The sequence below is a fragment of the Callorhinus ursinus genome, unplaced genomic scaffold (genome assembly GCF_003265705.2).
Source record: "Callorhinus ursinus isolate GAN/ISIS: 27379988/994484 unplaced genomic scaffold, GSC_fseal_2.0 scaffold10, whole genome shotgun sequence".
Classification (NCBI taxonomy): Eukaryota; Metazoa; Chordata; class Mammalia; order Carnivora; family Otariidae; genus Callorhinus; species Callorhinus ursinus.
In genome coordinates, this window is record NW_027397072.1 from 15463118 (window position 1) to 15480317 (window position 17200).

Sequence of the window (17200 nt, forward strand, 5' to 3'; positions counted from 1 at the left end):
CTAAGTCCTTCCATTTTCTAATCACTGGAGCTGGAACTAGCATTGGCCAAGAAAAATGGCCAAGAGTGGTATCAGATAGCCAGGGCTCAGGTGGCTGGGTAAGAGGAACATTCCTGCAGATCTGTCCATGTAACAACTGTGTACAACTATCTTTTCTGTAGGCCATGGACACTCTAGGACAAATCAAAGAAAGCACATATCCAAAGAAGACTGTAGTTGGGTGTGTCTGCAAAGTGAAAGACCCCCTACCACCCATTCAGTCCCACTTGCCACATATATAGGTCCCTGCCCTGACACCTCAGTCTGCCCCAAGTTTTTTTTTCACGCTAGGCATATGCCACAAAGGAGGGGTAAGTAGGGCACTTACATTTTGTCTCCCACCTTTCTCTCTCAAGCAAATTTAAAAATAATCTGTGAACTGATTTATCCGTTCTTCTCCATGGAGTTAAAGGCTGCTTCTTTAAAATTTTCTAGGAAGTTTCATGACTACCAGTCCAGGCGACAGCCTTCTTCCATCCCATTTCATTATCTCTGGGTGATGAGAAAGTAAAGACGGGAAGAAGATTCTTTTAGGAATAAGGCAGCTTGGGAGGCAGGCTACTTCAGGATGCTGAGAGAAGCATTTCTACTACCTTTACATGGTGCTTCAAAAATGCGAAAGTTGTTCTGCAACACATGAGGGCCCAGTTGTTGATTCGAGTGGTGAATAAATGATTGAGAAAATATGTATGACTTTGACCTTCTAAGTGGCAGGAAAAGCTACAACTGGGTCTTCAGGCCCCTTGCCGCAAAGGAAACGCAACTTCTAATTCTTCCTCTGCCATTGACATGAGGTTTGACCCCCTCATCCTATCTCATGTCCATAGTGAATTTTTCATCTGAAACATATGCAACCTGGGCCCAACCATCAGCCTGGCTCTCGCAGCGTCCCAGATAGCCAGGCTAAACTGGCAGGGTGGGTGACCAAGCCTGTGCCTCCAAGAGCTCCGGGGGACTGGAGACCAAGACCTCTGCCTCAAAAACCCTGCTCGAAAAGACTGGGGCCGCACTGGATCTAGGGCAGGGGCGGGCCGCACACTCCCTCTCGGCTCGAATCCCAGAGACCTCCATCGGACCACCGCAGCGTTGGATTCGAGGCGCCATAGGGACTCCAAGGGTCTCTAGCCCGCATTAACCCAGAGCAGCCCTCTTCGGCGTTAACATCTCTAGTGCTCATAAAGACGGATAGCAGGATGCGCCCGCAGGGCCAGTGGTACTCTGTGTTCGTTACACCTACAAGCGGGACACCGAAGTCCACACCGACTGCCCACTACCGCCGCAGGACGGGGAACTCCAGCGCCGGCGGTGCTGGGCGACGAGTTCCTTCTGCGCCTGCGCGCCGAGCATGCGCAGTGGTGGAGGCGGTGGGTAGGCCGGGGCAACGTGGGCGGGGCTAGTGTCGCGCCGCGGCTGGTGCAGAGAAACCTACCCGCGCAGAGAGCATTCTAAGCCACGAGATTCCAGAGGGGAACCCTGCCGGGCACTCTCCCTCGCTCAGGGCACCTACCCACGCTTCGGGTCTGTGGACCCTATTGTCCGGGAACGGACGAATTCTCCGCGCGTTTCTGGCAGGATTCTCAGGGCGGGGCCGGGAAATGTGGGAGCCTTAGTATCACCGCCCGTCTGTGATGTCATCGAACTGCATAAATGAGATCCCGCTGTAGACTTAGCGGAGCCCTGGCGTATTTTGCCGGAGGCCTGTGTGGCGTCACAGCGCCCTAGTGCTGTGGCAGGTGGGGCGGGATGCCTTTGAGCCGGCTCTGGAGACACCAAGATTCCGGGGATGGGGTTGGGTATGCTATCACAGGTTCCACGTTCTGGGTTCTGAGGTGCTATCAAGGAGCCCTAGACCAGTCCACTGCGTTTCTCCCTTCCCCACGACCCTATGTTAGCTCTGACTCCCGCGGCCAAGAGGTCCGCAGGGAAAAATGGTCCATCCTACGCCCCAGACCCCTGACTACATTCAGAAGGAGGAGGTGGAACCCTAACCTCTTCCTCTTGGGGAGAAGCGCCTGCGAGCTGTTCTTTCCCCAGAGCGCTGCTGATCTCCCAGAGCGAGCACCAGGAAGCTCCAAGATGCCTCGAAGGTCTCTTGCGCCTTCTACCCATCAGCAAAGAGGTCCAGCCGAGTAGCGCCCCCCCCCCACTCCGCCCCTCACAGGAACAGCTGGCCTAGCAGCTTGGGGGAGGGCCCCAGCTGGACTCTCCTTTCCCTTCCTTCATCCCGAAAACCGACCTAAGACACACTGGGGACCTGAGACCAAAGAAGCCTTAATGTCTGAGAACTGGGGTCGGGGAAGATGGGGAGACAGAGGAATGGTATCTTCTAGAGATGTTGGGGGGGGGAGTTGTCCCCTTGCCGCGTGGGGGACAACTCATTGCCTTTTCTTGCTACCCATAGAGTGGGAGCTGGAAACTGCCCCAACCACGTTGCTTGGGAACTGTAGCCTGTTTGGTGTCTGGGGCCCGAAGCCCCAGCTTGCCCTTCCACTTGTGCTGTTACTGCGCAATCCATGAAATCACTGTCAGGGGATAGACGCATCAAGCTATGCTGCGACATGGCTTCCGGGTCCAGCAGGATGATAGCGAGCCACTGGTAGGGCAAGACACGGTGGAGGCATTGTGAGTCAGTGCAGGTCTTTGGACAGTACCCTGCGCGACTCCCAGCGCCTCGCTACAAACCCTGTGCTGGGAATCCATCCTTTAAGGATGCACACTTGATGTTGCTGGGTCTACGAAGGACGGAAGGAAGGGGATTCAGGTTACCAGAGGTGGGGTGGTCCAGAATGGAAAAACCTCTCCTGCAAACCTTCCCCATTTCATAGCCTTCACGAGATCCTTGGGGCAGAGCTAACCGCAGAGGCTCTGGACGTCCTGGGGGAGTGGGAGGTGGCCAACGTGGAGGCCGCGGGGGCGGCAGCAGTAGTAAATCCTTGAGAAAGATGGAACCCCGGAAAGAGCAGAGGAACTGAGGGAGGCGCTCTCACAGGTCCTCAGAGGTGCCCAAAACTCTCCCTAGGGTTGTGTGTACCCAGGCACTCATCTTAGAACAGCCACGTCCGCCGACCTCACGGAGCTAATAAAGGAACTGCTGTGGCTCCTGCCATGGACCATAACATAAGCCATGGCCAAGTGCGCACACCTTGCTACGGGCTGCACTGGCTGGGCTAAAGACGTCGAAGCCCCAAGCCCACTGACTAACCCTCCCTCTCTGCGCCCAGAAATCACAGTGCTGTGGGATCCAGACTCCGTTTCTGTCCTGGGGAGCGTCCTTATGAAGCTGGGGAAGAAGGGCTGTGATCTTGCTCCACTAGGGGAGATCCCCCAGGCCGGTTCAAACCCGGACGGTCCTCATTCTCAGTGGGCCGTGGGACCGGTCAAGAAGGTTTTGAGGGCAAGACCAGACATCTAGAGGAGTGGTGGACAGGGCCTGCAGCGGAGAGTTTATCTAGAGAGTCCATCTAGATGGGTTGCGGGGCAGGAATACTGTGAGGTGCCCCAGTCCTGGGCCGCCCGTCCAGGCCTGTCCAGCAGGGGGCAGTGTGGCTCCGAACGCGGAGGGTCGGGCTCATCGGCGCCCGCCCAGCTAAGGCCACAGGGGCAAGTTGGGTTCCGGAACCGCGGAGTTCCAGCCCGCACTGGGCGGGGAGGCATCCCCAGAGGAGGTGGGGAGGGTGCAGTAAAGGCGAGAGCGTTTTAACCCCTATGGCCCGGGCTTCCTTTCTCAGGCCCGCAAGGCCCTGCCTGAGGCTGGGTCTTTGGGTCCCCGCGGCAGGGAAGCTCGGCCCGGCCGTCTCCGCGGCCGCTGAGAGCGGGGCACAGAAGCCCGAGAGGCCGCGCGCTCGGCTTGGGAAAGGCCGCGGGCGCCACCACCTGCGCCGCCCAGCGGTCGAGACTCTGGAGCTGGGGAGTCCCGCCCCGCCCCAAGCAGGAGAGCCCCCGGCGGCCTGGCCTCTAATTGTGGGAAAACTAGACGCCCCGGGGAAGGTTCAACTTGTGGAGGGCGGACTCAGATTTCCCTTCCTAAACTTCCCGGGCCTCCCAGGGCGCCCGCCCCCGCCATTCCTAACAAGGCTTTAAAAACTGTAGGGAATCTTTGAGGGCGTGGGGCCGTGCTCCGGGCAGGGGACGAGCCCCAGCCAGAGAACTGTGTCTGGGGGATCCTAATGGAGAGAGGGTTGTAGGTTTGGGGCTTTGGGTGAGGCAGCGGTGGTTGTGCACGTGCAGCAGGGTATGGGGGCCCAGGGGACAGTACTGGTCCTCAGGCTATCAGTGAAGGCACCCCCTTCCCTCACCAGAGCAGATGCAGGAGGTCAGTACGGAAGCCTTTGGTTGGAGAGGTGGGTGCCATTCTGTTCCCTTAGTGGACCCTAAGCGACCCCGGGACCCGGAGACGTTGAGATTTCTCACGGCCGACGTCCTGGCCTGGCCGCAGGCTTGGCTTCTTTATAAACCCCCAGCGGTTTGGAGGTGAGGACTGGGGACACTGAGACCTAAGACCGAAATGGAGGAGTGAAGTAAGAAAAGAAACCTGGGACGGAATCCGAGGTAGACCAAGACAGGGAGAGAGGAGGCTTCTCCATCCATCTCAACCCTAGCACCTCAATAAGGCGGGGGCCCGGAAGTGGGACAGGTTGGAGCGGGTAGGGAAACCTGCTCCTCTCGAGGAAAGGAGCCTCCCAGTCTCCTGTGTTTGGGAGGGAAAATACCCATCCTGCAATGCCTGTAAAATAACCGTTTATTTCATATTTTAAAAAACTCCAGTGATAAATGTCCGTTACCGATGGTCAGCATAAAGTGCCAATCGCAATACAATGCCCTGCTCCTAGCCGGCTGCTCGCTCGTGGTGACTGGGCGGCGGAGCAGGGGCGCGGGAGGCCGGGCCCCCTCCAGCCCCAGGGCCCCAGGCCCCCCGCCCCGCCGTCTGAGTCCGAGGGCCAACGACCCGCGGCCGCGCGGCGCCGCACGAACGGAGCATCCGCGGCGCCGCGGTCCCAGGGCCGGGCTGCTGAAGCAGATACATGGATTACACTTTTGCAGGCTCCCGGGGGTGGGGATGGGGACGGGAGGAGGGGGTGAAAGCTGCGAACGCGCAGAACTTCTTTCCCTCTCCCCTCTCTCTCCGCAGGCAGAGTTACAAGCTTATATAGTCAAAGAAAAAAAATAATAAAGAAAACGTATAAAATAACAATAGAAAAAGTAATACTTCTGGGAGAGGCGCCGCTGCGGCTCCGCGGAGCGTTCCTTCTTTTTTTAAATGCAGTTTCCCTTCCGCCACGTGAGTACCGCCTTTTGGCCAAGACTTTAGCCGCGTCCTGGGGGAGCCGCCCGGGTGGCTGGGGTCACGGCTCGGGGCGGGGCTCTCGAGTTCCGCGTGCGCCCGGGACCCAGGGGACAAGTTTGGGATAGGGAAAGGTCCCGGGAACCCCTCCCGCTGCCCGCCGGAGTCGCCTTCGGCTTCAGGTCCCTCTGGAGGAAGGGGCAGCGTGACCCAGGGTGCTGGTGACCCGGAGGCTCTCTTTAGCATTTGATCTTGGAGGTTTTGAGCTCCTTCACCTGTGAGTGTAGCGTCTTGTGGACAGCGAGAGTCCTGGACTGGCAGAATCCTTTCCCACACTCCTGACACTTGAAAGGCTTCTCTTTGGAGTGAATATATCTGAAAGCAAAAACAGAGACATTAATCTTTGCAAAATGATGTCATGTTATACACAGTTATCCAAGATCCCCTCCCACAGCAATGAGGCGCTTGCCCTCCAAAGAAAGGGGGGAGGCAGGCAGGGGGTACCTAGCGTGGAGTGGGCAAAATGCGAAGTTTTGTGGATGGAGTAGGGAGGTGAAGGAAATCCATAGGCAATGTCTGATCCATCGGATCCGTCAACAGGTCCAGCTAGGCCCACCCCTGCCTCCCCCAGAGGGACAAGCACGGTCTCCTTATAAGGCCCGGGTTAACAATAAAGGCGAAGAGGGGACCTGGGCGGGGGGTGGGCAATTTGCTGGAGCTGTGCTGTCCAAGCTGGGGCAGCACTAGCCACATGTAGTTATTTAAAATTAAAATTCAGTAAAACTAAAAAGTTAATCTCGCAGTCACACTGGTTGTGCATTTCAAGTGCTCAGTGGGGACATGTGTCATGGGTCCCGCTTTCCATCACTGCAGAAATTTGTAGTGGACAGCGCTGCTGATGGGAGAAGGGTGAGGCAGCTGTGCCTGCCCGTCTGGAGCTCGTGGAGACCTGACTTAGTCTTCCCAGGCTCTCTCCACCCCATGCTCCAAGAACCTATCCCTGAGCCTTGTCGGGCTTCGTTTGCTATGTTAGAGAATTCCCAGGAACTGTGATGCTTGGAGCCAGAGCTGGGCTCAAGAACCACCTCATTAGGGAGGAGGACGGTGAGAACAGAGACATACAGACAGCTTTTCAGGGGGGAGGGGGCACCCACAGTACCTGTGGTCCCGTAAGTGGTCTTGCCTCCGGAAGGCTTTGTGGCAGATGTCACAGGTATAGGGCCGCTCATCGGTGTGTGTCCGCTCATGGATAAGGAGGTTGTAGGACTTGGTGAAGTGGCGGCCACAGAACTTGCAGACGAACTCCTTCTTGGTCTTGGAAGGCAGGCGTCCCCTTGTGGGCTTCTTTTCTGGGGACAGCTTGGTTACATCCAGGAGAGCACCCAGCCCACCAGCGGGGGACCCAGGACCCTCCCCCCGGGCAAGCTTGGATGGATCTTCCTGCGTGGCAGCCAAAGCCAGGTTGGCAAAATCAAAGCGTGGCTTGGTCTTGAGTGCGGAGGGGCCGCTGCCTCCAACGGTGATCTCAGGCTTAGGCTGGATTACATGAGGAAACCAGGGAAAGGCAGGCAGTGGGAAGCGCGTGTCCACCAGGCTGGACACGGCGCCCGGCACTTTGGAGAAAGAGGAGCGCGGCAAGTGCATGGCGGGGTAGCCCAGCGTCCACTGGTGCAGGTGCACGGCGTGCAAGGCACTGAAACCATACAGGTTGGGCAGGTGGTCCGAGGGCACCGTGGGCAGGCCATTCACTGCCTGAAGGAAGGAGTAGTTGGTGAGCTGCAGGGATGGGTGAATGGGCACCGGCGCTGGCAAGGTTTTGCTGCCCATTGTGGTAGTTGCAGTGGGTTCTTGATCTCAATCTGCAAAGGAAAGAAGAAAAAAAGAAGGGAGAAAAAAAGAGAAGTTCAGGGTAGGTTGCCCTCCTCCTGAATTCCAGCCCAGCCACACCCAATTTCCCCCCCCCCAGGGCAGATGCTGGGAGTCTGATACCCCCGCGGAGGGAACCCACTGCCCTCACAGAGAAGATGGAACCCTCTCTGATGCAAGGGCTCCCTCCAAATGGCCTTCGCAGAGACACACAACTTGCTACAGAAACTAAATCCTACGGAACTCAACCAACTTAAGTGAGGGCCTCCAGTGTCCAGAGCCCTGAGAAAGGGAGGGGCACAGGGACACTGGTGTGTGGAAATTTACATCCACACAAGCCTGAGTCAACACAGAATTGCACTCTCCTGCAAAGAGAACAGGAACTTGGAAACACACTTACACATTCATGTGCAGATAAACAAACAGGGAAACGCGCAATGACAGATAAACGCGGATTCACGCGTTCTGAAGCAGTTGACAAGGTGCATCCCAGATAAACGGAGATGATCAGTGTTGTGCTACTCAACAAAATGCAGGAACTGGCCCGAATGTGGTCACACACACATGTGCGTGAACACACACATACACACACAGGGATTGCACCGAACCCATGAAGGGCCTCACAGAGAGCGCACACACAAACACACACAAATCTGTACGTCTCCCGCTACCCGTGCATTAAACTCTACTAGCTGATCTTCAATTCGGCTTCCAGAAGTCATGTCATCTTTCTCCTCAAAACTCTCAACTTCGACGTCAAATTTGCTTTTCTGCCTCACTATTAAGGAGCCCTGTGGACAACACCCTCTCTGCTTTTGGACTGACTCCTTACCTTAGCCCCGGGGGATCACCTTTGTTTCAGCGAGGACACTGACACCCACATTCATTTACTCACTCAAACATCTGCCGTCACACATGAGGGAGATTCAGTGCCCTCCCTACCCCATAAAAAAGGGGGAGGTGTCTTTGGGTTCTCTGGATGTTTCTGTGCGCAGTGACACCTGGGCAGGTGGGTATTGCCCATGGGCTACAGCATTGAGGCTGGGCCTCAGCTGCTTTGATCTCTGCCCCTCTGAATGCAAAGCCTGGAAGCTGAAGTGACCAAGCAGACAGGCAACTCCTGGCCTGCTTGGTCAGGGTCTCCAGGCTCTGTGGACAGATCAGGGCTCTGTAGAGAGACTTTTCATCCCTGAGCCTCCCAGACATGCCTGATTTTCAGTCTGTCCAGTGGAAGCAAAAAATGGAGAAGGAAAGTAGAAAGTACATGGGGGGCCTTGGGAGGCTCAAGTGCTGAACTCTCTGGGCTCTGAGCTGGGGGCTACTTAAGTCACTGCGGGAGCAGGGTACTTGGGGAGCCCTTCTCTTTGCCTGTCTCAATCCCCTGCTGCCCACTTCTTCCTTTACTCCTCATTTTCCCCTCTTCTCTTCATCAGCTTGTTCCTCTAACCCTCAGTAAGTCCCCCTCCCTGAGTTGTGCAGGCCACTGTTCTGCTCCTTCCAGGGACATACACTGACACCACCCAGACAGCTTCCCTGGCCTAGCTTACCCTCAGCACAAGGCCAAAAGTCCCAGTCGGAGACTCCGCAGCCTTTCACTGCAGCAAAGCTTTTAATGGGAGAGTGCCCTGCCCATTCAGGAAGGAGTAAGGACAATCTTGACCCAGAAATGCTTTCCCTTGGAAGCTGGCAGAGAGGTCACTGGCTGAATAGTGGGCTGGTAGGGACAGAGGTTCTACTTGGGGGGGAAGGTGCAAAACATGGAGAGCCTACAGAAATTTCCCCCTGCAAGTTACTTAGCAATCGTCTGAAAACCCAGCATCAAGGCAGCAATTAATTCAGCCTCCGGGCTAGGGGAGGCACAACTCTGTGGTGACCGAGCCTTGGAAGCAGGAGTGCCCACCCCGGTGGAGGAGCCAGGGCCTTCGGACCAGTCTTCTCTGCTGCTTGGATCACCGGTGGCCCCGTGATCCTAGAGCGACGGGATCATCCTAGAGCACTAAGACATGGCGAAGCAAAATACAAATGGGGCCAGAGAGAAAGCAGGGGCCCTTTGGGGTTGGGGAGGAGAGAGGAGGGAGAAGGGAGAAAGAGAAGACTCGCCAACTTCAAACGTGGGCCCAGACTTAGGCGAGGTGAGCGCTCTTTGATTTGCTGTCACCTCCTCTTCCCCTCCAGGCGCTGGAAATCAGATCCTTATCTCTGGCTCCCCGGGGCCCGCCCGGCGCCACCGGGGCCTCAGCTTGCTCCTCTCCGCTGGACCTATCCCCAGCCCAGCGAGCGTTGGCAGTGGTGCTGGGGCTCTGGGCTGCACAAGGGCCCGAGCCCGCTCGGTGCCCCGGTGGGGAGCCCACCAACGTCGGGTACTAACCTGGCCTTTCCTCGCCTACCCCCAGGAGCCCAGAGGACCTGGGGCTCCGTAGGGGGAGGGGGCGTTTGCAGCCATCACTGCTCTTGGGAGCCAACCTTTCCGGGCTATCTGCCCGATCTTGTTTCCCCCAACACTCAATTTATTTTCTTCAGCAGCGCAGCCAGTTTCTTATGTTCTGCCGCATTCCGAGGCCAGGGCTCCCCAGGCTCTCGCCAACGACTTTCCCGGGGACGAAATTCGTTCGAAACGTGGCTCCTTACACTAGTACCAAGAATGGGCGAAATGCACGATCCGGTTTCAGGCGGTCAACTAAGAGAAAAACACAGTCTCACACTCGCCTCTCCAGCCGGAGAGGATGGACGAACTCCCAGCCCCTCCGGGTCCCGTTGCCCTGACCCCCGGGACTCGTGTGTGAACGCTTTAGATTTTTAAACACCAGGGGAAACACCTCTCCTCGGGCCAGACAGCCACTTGGCAAGGAGCTTGAGCTTCGGGACCTGGGAGGTGCGGGTAAAGATCCCGACCGCACGCAGCAAAAACAATTCGCGCTTCCGAGCCTGGGTCCCCTGCGCAGTGCCGGCGCTGCTTCCCTCGCGCGGTGGAGCGCCAATTTCAGGTCTGCAGCCAGCCCTACGCTGGGCATTAATGAAGTGTGTAGAGTCTATTAAAGTGGTTTATTCGGGGCTAATTGAGCGTGAGCGAGTTAACTGCTTGCATTAATGAGAACGGAGCGAACTCCACGAGCTTGCGCCTGAAGGAGCCCAGCAGCAGCCCCAGAAAATCATCCTTGACACCGAATCCCCAACACACTCGCGGTGACAGGCGTCCAGACCCCTGGTGGGAGGACTAACCACCACCGGATACTTCTGTTGAATTCTCCCAACAAACGAGACCGAACGAATCCTTCGGCTAGGCGGCCAACCCGCGGCATTTTTTTAAACTCCCGCTGTGTCCTTAGCGATCTGTTCCCCAATCTTAATGAAACCGCGATTACTTTGAGGAGCCTGGGATAGAACATCAACCCACTGGTCGTCCCCTCTCCCTGTAAGCCCCTCTCTTCTCTAGGAGGCCGGGATCCTGGGAGACCAACTAGCTTTGCACGTGGTTTCTGTTCCCAAAAGCCAGCGCGCAGCTCATAGCCCGGTTGAAATTTACCAAATTGTGGCAACAAAGAAACCCTCGGAGCTACTTTACACCCTGAGAGCCTATCCCGCTACTGCGCGAGCTGCTGAAAAAGGACTGGGTGTGGGTTTTCATTCTTCTGATCAGAGACATTTCGGGAAAGAAATTAGTTCCGCAGGCAGCCCCTCACTTCTTTTCCTCTCTCCTCCGACTTCCCCCTTCTCTCCTGAAGGCTGAGTTAGGGGACAGTCCGGGGAGGAAACGAATCCTTCCCTTATAAGCGCCAAACCGGCGACACTCACGGCACCCATAGCGTTTCCGCTACATCGGCGTGCGGGTCACCGATTGGAAAGTAGTGTTTCGCGCCCCCCTGCACGCTTCCCTGCACCGAAACAGTGGCGGGTTACTCCCCAGGCCTTGACTACACAGAGCAATTATCTATAGTGAACACCCCAAAGTCAGAGCTCAAGTGCAAGGCTGGGTCAGGCACCAGGCCCTGCGCTCCCGGTCCAGCCGGCCTGATACCTGAGCGCAACTCCGAAAAAGAAAAAAAGAAAACTTGCACGAAAAGCGCGACCTGGCTGGGGCATGCACCTGTCCCTGGCGCCGTCGGCTGCGGCCGTGGCCATCCATCCACTCTCTTTTCCTTCTTCGTCAGCTAAAGTAGGTCAGACTGAGCTAGGCGTGCATCTCGTGAAAGTTTGTGCCCGCTGAAGTTTCTTCGGTTTCTTAGAGGGGGGCTCACAGTCTGACTTCCGAAATCCGCAGGCATCTCGCCCTGGATTCCTTAGAGCCTGGCCGCACGAGGAGCAGGAGTGGAGGCCCGCCCCCTCATTCCCCGGAGGTCAGAGGCCGAAGACCCCGCGCGGGAAGTCCCCGAGCCAGCACCCCCAACCACCCTGGGCTGCAGCTGCTCTCACTTTCACAAAGGTCCTGCAGCCTTCGTTTGGCAAGAGGAGCTTCCTTCTGGGACCCAGAGAGAGGAGACACCCGCCGCACGCACTGTGACAGGGGACCCGGGAGTGCTGCCCGCATTCCCCTCGCCGAGCAGGGGCTCCCAGGGCTGCAGTTACCTTGTTCCTCGGCGGTCCCGGGCTGGGGAAGTCTCTGGGGCTCTGCTGCGGGGGACCCGGGAAGCCAGAGGCGCTGGATTCCACAGGCACCCCCGGAGCTCTAGAGTCCTGGCCCCTCTCCGGCTGCGGGGACTCGGAGCGCCCGACACGCGCGGGAGCGCTCGACTGCCCCGGAGTGCTGCCCTTCGGGGGATGGTGAGCCCCGCTCGCGGCTCCCTGGTTGGGTCTGAACCGGGAGCGGCTGAGAACTTGCTGGGGAGAGACCGAGCTCCGACTCACTCATCCCTTAGCACCGAGCCGCCTACTTATTTTAATCCACCACCCTCCTCCCTCCCTCCCTCTCTCCCTCCCTCCTCCCTTTGCCTCAGGATTCCTCCCCTCCCTCCCCTGTCCCCCAACCCTGCCCTGCGCCTGCGCACTGAGAGACAAAGTTTTGCTGACCGGGGCAGCAGACTTTGGCAGCCGCGCTCACTTGGCCCCGGCCTCTCCAGACCTGCGTCCCCTGCTTTTCAGTCCCGTGAGACCCCTTTTGCATTGTTAGGCCCACTAGGGCACCCCTGGCGTGCTTAGAGGAAACGGCCTCAAGCGGAGGAGAGCAGGCTGAAACTGCGCATTTTGCGGTCCTATTCCTGCGCGCCTGGGACACAGCCTATGCAGAGTTGGGGGGGGTACACCGGGATCCCCGCCCTGTAGCTTGGACTCCAGAGCTCTTGGCCCCTGGCAGAGTCGCCCTTTCTCCCAGAATCCCTTCCCAGAGGCGTAGGGCCCTGGGTATGGAGCAGTTCCTGGACATCAACGGAGTGCTCACCCCCAGGGCAGCCCAGACCCCAATGCCTAGGGCTGACCCCAGACTCTGGGTTGTGGAGTTCGGTGGAAAGATCAGAGGTGGAAGGTGGGGGAAGGAGGTCAAGAAAGTTATTGTCCTAGATTCCAAAACCCTCTGGGATTCCACCCTAAGGCACTGTCGCACCCTCCAATCACGTATTCATTTGTTCTGGGAGGATGGGTTGGGAGTTTGGAGAGCAAGCTGCAAAGTTACTCAGCTTCAGGACCTCTGAGCCCAAGGAGCTGGTTCAGGTGGCATTTGGGACCTAAAGAGGGGTCAGGATTCTGGCTGCAAGAAATTCTGTCTTCCCTGCTTCCGCCTTAGGGAGAGTACCCATACCTTACTGACTGCTGGGCTCTGAGAGCTGACCTCCAGCTGACCCCAGCCCTGACCTCTTGCTGCCACCTCTCTGCAACACCAGCCCCTGAATTCAGGAGGAGGCAAAGGTTTCCCAGGGCTTGGGTGGGTCCAGATTTACACCACTGCACTCCCAAGGTTTGCCCCAAGGTTGCTGCTGAGTGATCCACCCAGCCCTTGGGGCTGGATCCTGGCCTCAGTGGGTCTCTAGAGTATTACTTCTGTGTCTCTGGGGAGGAAATGGTGCTTTGTCCAGCTTCGCTCTGCAAGTCTGATGTGACAATTTTTGGGTGTCATTCTCTGACCTAGGGAAATGATAGTGGAAATGCCCCCAAAAGGCATAGTTGGAAAAAGACCCTTGTCTTATCCACAGGCCTTTAGGACAGAACCTAGCCTCCAGCCCCTAGGCAACTTTGACTTGGGTGGGGAGGAGGAAGAGGGGGTGCAGTTTTTGCCCCAAGGGACTGCACTCATCCCCTGCCACAGGTTAGTGCTGAGTCAGGGGCCCACATAAATTTGTCTATGCAGTTGGAATCCTAGCAGCTGCCAGCATGGGGCGACATGCTGGCCAGGGAGCAGCCCCTTGGGAGCAGAAAGGAGTTGAGATCACTCCTTTCCCTGAGATTCCATGGCAGCAAGTTCTAAGAGGAGGGGAAGGCCTGGAAGGAAAGCCCAGCAGGGCATTTCTGGATTGTACTCGCTTCCACCTTGGTCCAGGGAATTTGCCTGTACCAGTCTCGGGCTCTCCTAGGAGACAAAGCTCAGGAACCTCCATTAGCGGCCATGAAAGCATCCAAGAAAGGCCCCCACAGTGGGCCCTCTGGCTGTCCAGACTGCTTAGGAAAAGCTCCGAAGAGGACTTTCAGGTGGGATGCAGCTTCCCACGTGTACAAACCCCATCTCCTGCTCAGAACACACAGTATACCTATTTCCTCCATCTTTCCATTTGCCTTTTTCTTCTGAATCAGGGCCCTTGGCCAACATGCTTCAAGGACTTGTAGAAATCTCCAGGTAGTAGGATCCCTAAAGAGCTCTTGGAAAGAGAGTCTTTAGGGATTCTAAAGAAAGGACCATGCAAGTGGGTTGTTTGACGCCACTTTTGCCAGCATACCTGGAAAACTGATTTGGACTCAGGGCAAATCTTGGGATTTAGTGGGTGTAGGGCAAGATGGGGATGCAAGGTTGGAGCTGGCTCCTCATAGCCCAGCATCTCGGGCTTTGCCTCCCAGAGGCCTTCTGGCTGCCTCCCCTGGAGCTGGTCTGCAAGGTAGGACAAGACAAGGTGAGACCTGTGGGACTCTGGCACAGCTGGGGCAAAGATGGGCCTGTTTCAGATACCTGGCTTGGAAGATGCTCCTTCTAGGTCTTGCTCTGACAATGAACAAACCCAGAAACCTCAGAAATGAAATGAAAGATTTGCTAGTTGCTGGAGTCCTCCACCCCAATCCAAGCTCCCAACGGGGTGACCCACAAACCATGGCCTCAGTCTCCACTGGAAGCCAACCAGGTTCTGGTTCCCTCTGAGTAGGGCAAGCAGAAGAAGCCCAGAAAGCTAAGAACCCCTCTGCCCTCCATTCCAGGAGGAATAGCAGAGGATCCCCTCCCCCGACTATTTAAGAGAAACTGATCAGCTTAAAGGAGGTCTATTTAAGAGAAACTGACCAACCTAAAGCAGGTCGCAATGCTACCGGACTCCGACTTGGCTGGATTGAGGAAGGCAGGACCCAGGACACCTAAAGACTTCCATGTTACTTTTTAGAGAAGTCAGATTCATTTAGGACTCACAAGGACATCACGTTTGGAATTTAGTAAACGTCCTCCGTAGCCGGGACCCAACCATTCTATGGCACCGTAGCCCACTGCAGGTGATGAAACTCCTGTGTGGACACCCATCCCCTTCCCGGGCGGCCAGCGCACTCCGCCACCGGCGGCTGCAGCTTCTGCTTCTTTGAGCCTGCAAGCTCCCGCCGCCGGCAGCTAGACCCGCCGCAAACTCCGCCGGGGCTCCCTCCGACTCTCCCGCCCGCCCACCGCCAGCAGGGCGCAACCGCGGGGGCCCAAGGGTTCCCAGTCTCCGGTAGAACTGAGCATCCTTCGGAAAAGGTCCCCACACTAGCGACCAGGCCTCCAGGTCCGGGATACACCCCGCCAATGCAGGTGGGGTCCAGCGGAGATCCATAGCCGGGGCTGCAGAGCTACCGCAGTGAGCCCTCCCCGCCACCTTTTCTGGGCACACTGGGGGTTGTGACAGCCTCCCTAGGTCTCCCTGCCCCTGCTCCAGCTCCTCTCCCAACCCCTGCTTACTGAGAAGGAAAGAGCCCCAGCCTGTCTGCAGAGTGAAAATTGAACAGCTTCCAGAAAATTAACTAGAACGTGGCCTCTGTGGCTTTGGGTGTGTTTTGGATAAAACAAAATGAACCCCACTTCTCCCTACTCCCCAGCCACACAAAAATGACCTCATTTTTAAAAAAAGTAATTTACTTAGCACTTACTACGAGTTTTTGCTTCCAAGGAAAGCTTTCCTGTAACTACTTTTTGGACAATTGGGGCTCTGCTCATTTGACCCCCCTTTACACATGTACAGAGCTTTCAAATAACCTGGAGATTTAGGTATCCCTCTGTAATCATTTAGATGATGGATTGTAATGGCTCAACAGTTCCTCTGGAACCATTACGATCAATCAGGTCAAAATCCAGCTTGGGGGGGGGTAGTTTTTAAGCAGGGGAGGTAAGTAACACGACATCCACACACACTTGTACAGATAACACGCTCTGATAACGTACAAACAACTCCAGAGTCTTAGCAGAATAGATCCCAGGTGAACCCAAGAGCTGGTGTTTATTGTGACAGCGACAGACAAGTTACAGTATCAAAACTGAAAGGGAAAGTGAACTGTTTTTCCAAGCAGTTCCCGTTTCATAAGTTCTTTATGAGTCCGTAAATATCTTGTAACTACTTGTCACCTTACTAAATGTAACAATACACGTATGCATATATCTACCCTTGGCTTATAAGAATACGTATAAAGCACGAATATTCATGTGAAATTGCATGAGTCCTGGCCATACTATCATCTGTAAAATGAAATGTTGATGATGTCTTATATTGTGAGGAGCAAGTGTAAAATGTGTGTAAAAGGTGTAGTGAGTTTACACTTTTTGTACAAATGAGTTGTCAGAATTATTTTAGACACTTAAACACATCTACCTTCTAAGACTACTGAACTTTTCCTCTTATCCAAAGGTGGGAATAAATGTATTAGAAACGAAGCAGTGTCTAATCAAACGGAGGATGGTGAAGAGAAGTTATTTAAACTGAATTCTGTATAGTCAGGGTGAAACCCTGGGAATAGAATTACCTTACCATACCCGCGGCGCTGCGTCTTTAACGGGGCTACATCGGCGGCGGGCGGCGCTGGAGGAATCAGCGTTCGCGGTAATTAAACATTTCCAGACACTGGAGGGTTATTATCTGCATAGCGATTTCCGGCGAAGGGACTCCGAGCTAGTCTGGCCCCGATGTTTTATCGAAAGATTCGGGGAAGCAATCCTAAAGAAAACGCGCCACCTGCTGGCAAGCAAGTGGCATCTCCCGGCCCCCTTCCTCCCAAACTCTCAAATCCAGTTCTATTTAATCTTACCTACAAGTGGGGTTTTTCCCCTTAAATTTTCCTATGTGAGTTACGAAATTCGCCCTTCCTCGTTTAAAACCACGCACACTCTTGTGCCTCCAAGGAACAAACAAAAGAGGCATTCCCTTTTGCCATGAGGTTTCTGGTTTTCCCTGCTCCAAAACCAGATTTGTGAGTTTTTGTTTTGTTTTTTAAAATAATTGGAAATCCTTAGCAACTATCTATCACCATTAGTTTCTGGTCCTGGGAAAAACGATGATCCAGGATCTGTGAAACTTTTCTTTATTCTCCCAGCTGGGTTAGCCTACCTTCCAAGTAGCCCCCAGGTTGCCTGCCAGGTGAGGGGAGGAGGATCCCTGCGCCCAGGCTTCCAGCCCCGCGCTGGTTAGTATTCGGTCCCTCCACGGATTCTAATTCTGGCTTTCTTAAGAACCATAGGAATGAAGAGAGGGAGTCCGCTTCTGTAATCAGTTTCCCTGAAACACGTGATGCTTCCCTACCCTTGTGCCTCCTCCCAAGCCATTAGAGTCCAGGTCCTTTGTCGCTCCCTTTCCATCCGAATTCCTTCACAGAATGTTATAGCTGGACCCTCTTTTTTCCTTGGCATCAAAACTGCATCATTTAAATTTTTTTTAA

The 17200-nt window shown here is 55.5% G+C and overlaps 1 protein-coding gene across 4 annotated transcripts in view; it reads right to left on the reverse strand.

The window, feature by feature from the left end:
- OSR1 (odd-skipped related transcription factor 1) overlaps window positions 1-12028 on the reverse strand; it is an 84570-nt gene extending 72542 nt beyond the window's left edge. For 2 of the 4 annotated variants that reach the window (XR_012379633.1, XR_012379632.1), the window contains exons 1-5: window positions 11750-12028; window positions 9555-9863; window positions 6480-7179; window positions 5596-5695; window positions 368-531 (exon numbers count right to left, since the gene is read on the reverse strand). Coding sequence is in view for 2 of the 4 variants with exons in the window: in XM_073897025.1 (XP_073753126.1) it covers window positions 4446-4532; window positions 5596-5695; window positions 6480-7147 (855 nt within the window). In the remaining 2 variants the exon portion in view is untranslated. Of the gene's footprint in view, window positions 1-367; window positions 532-4363; window positions 4533-5595; window positions 5696-6479; window positions 7180-9554; window positions 9864-11749 lie in introns of those variants that run through there. The other 2 variants (XM_073897025.1, XM_073897027.1) reach the window with 2 other exon arrangements.
- Window positions 12029-17200: the final 5172 nt, after the last annotated feature.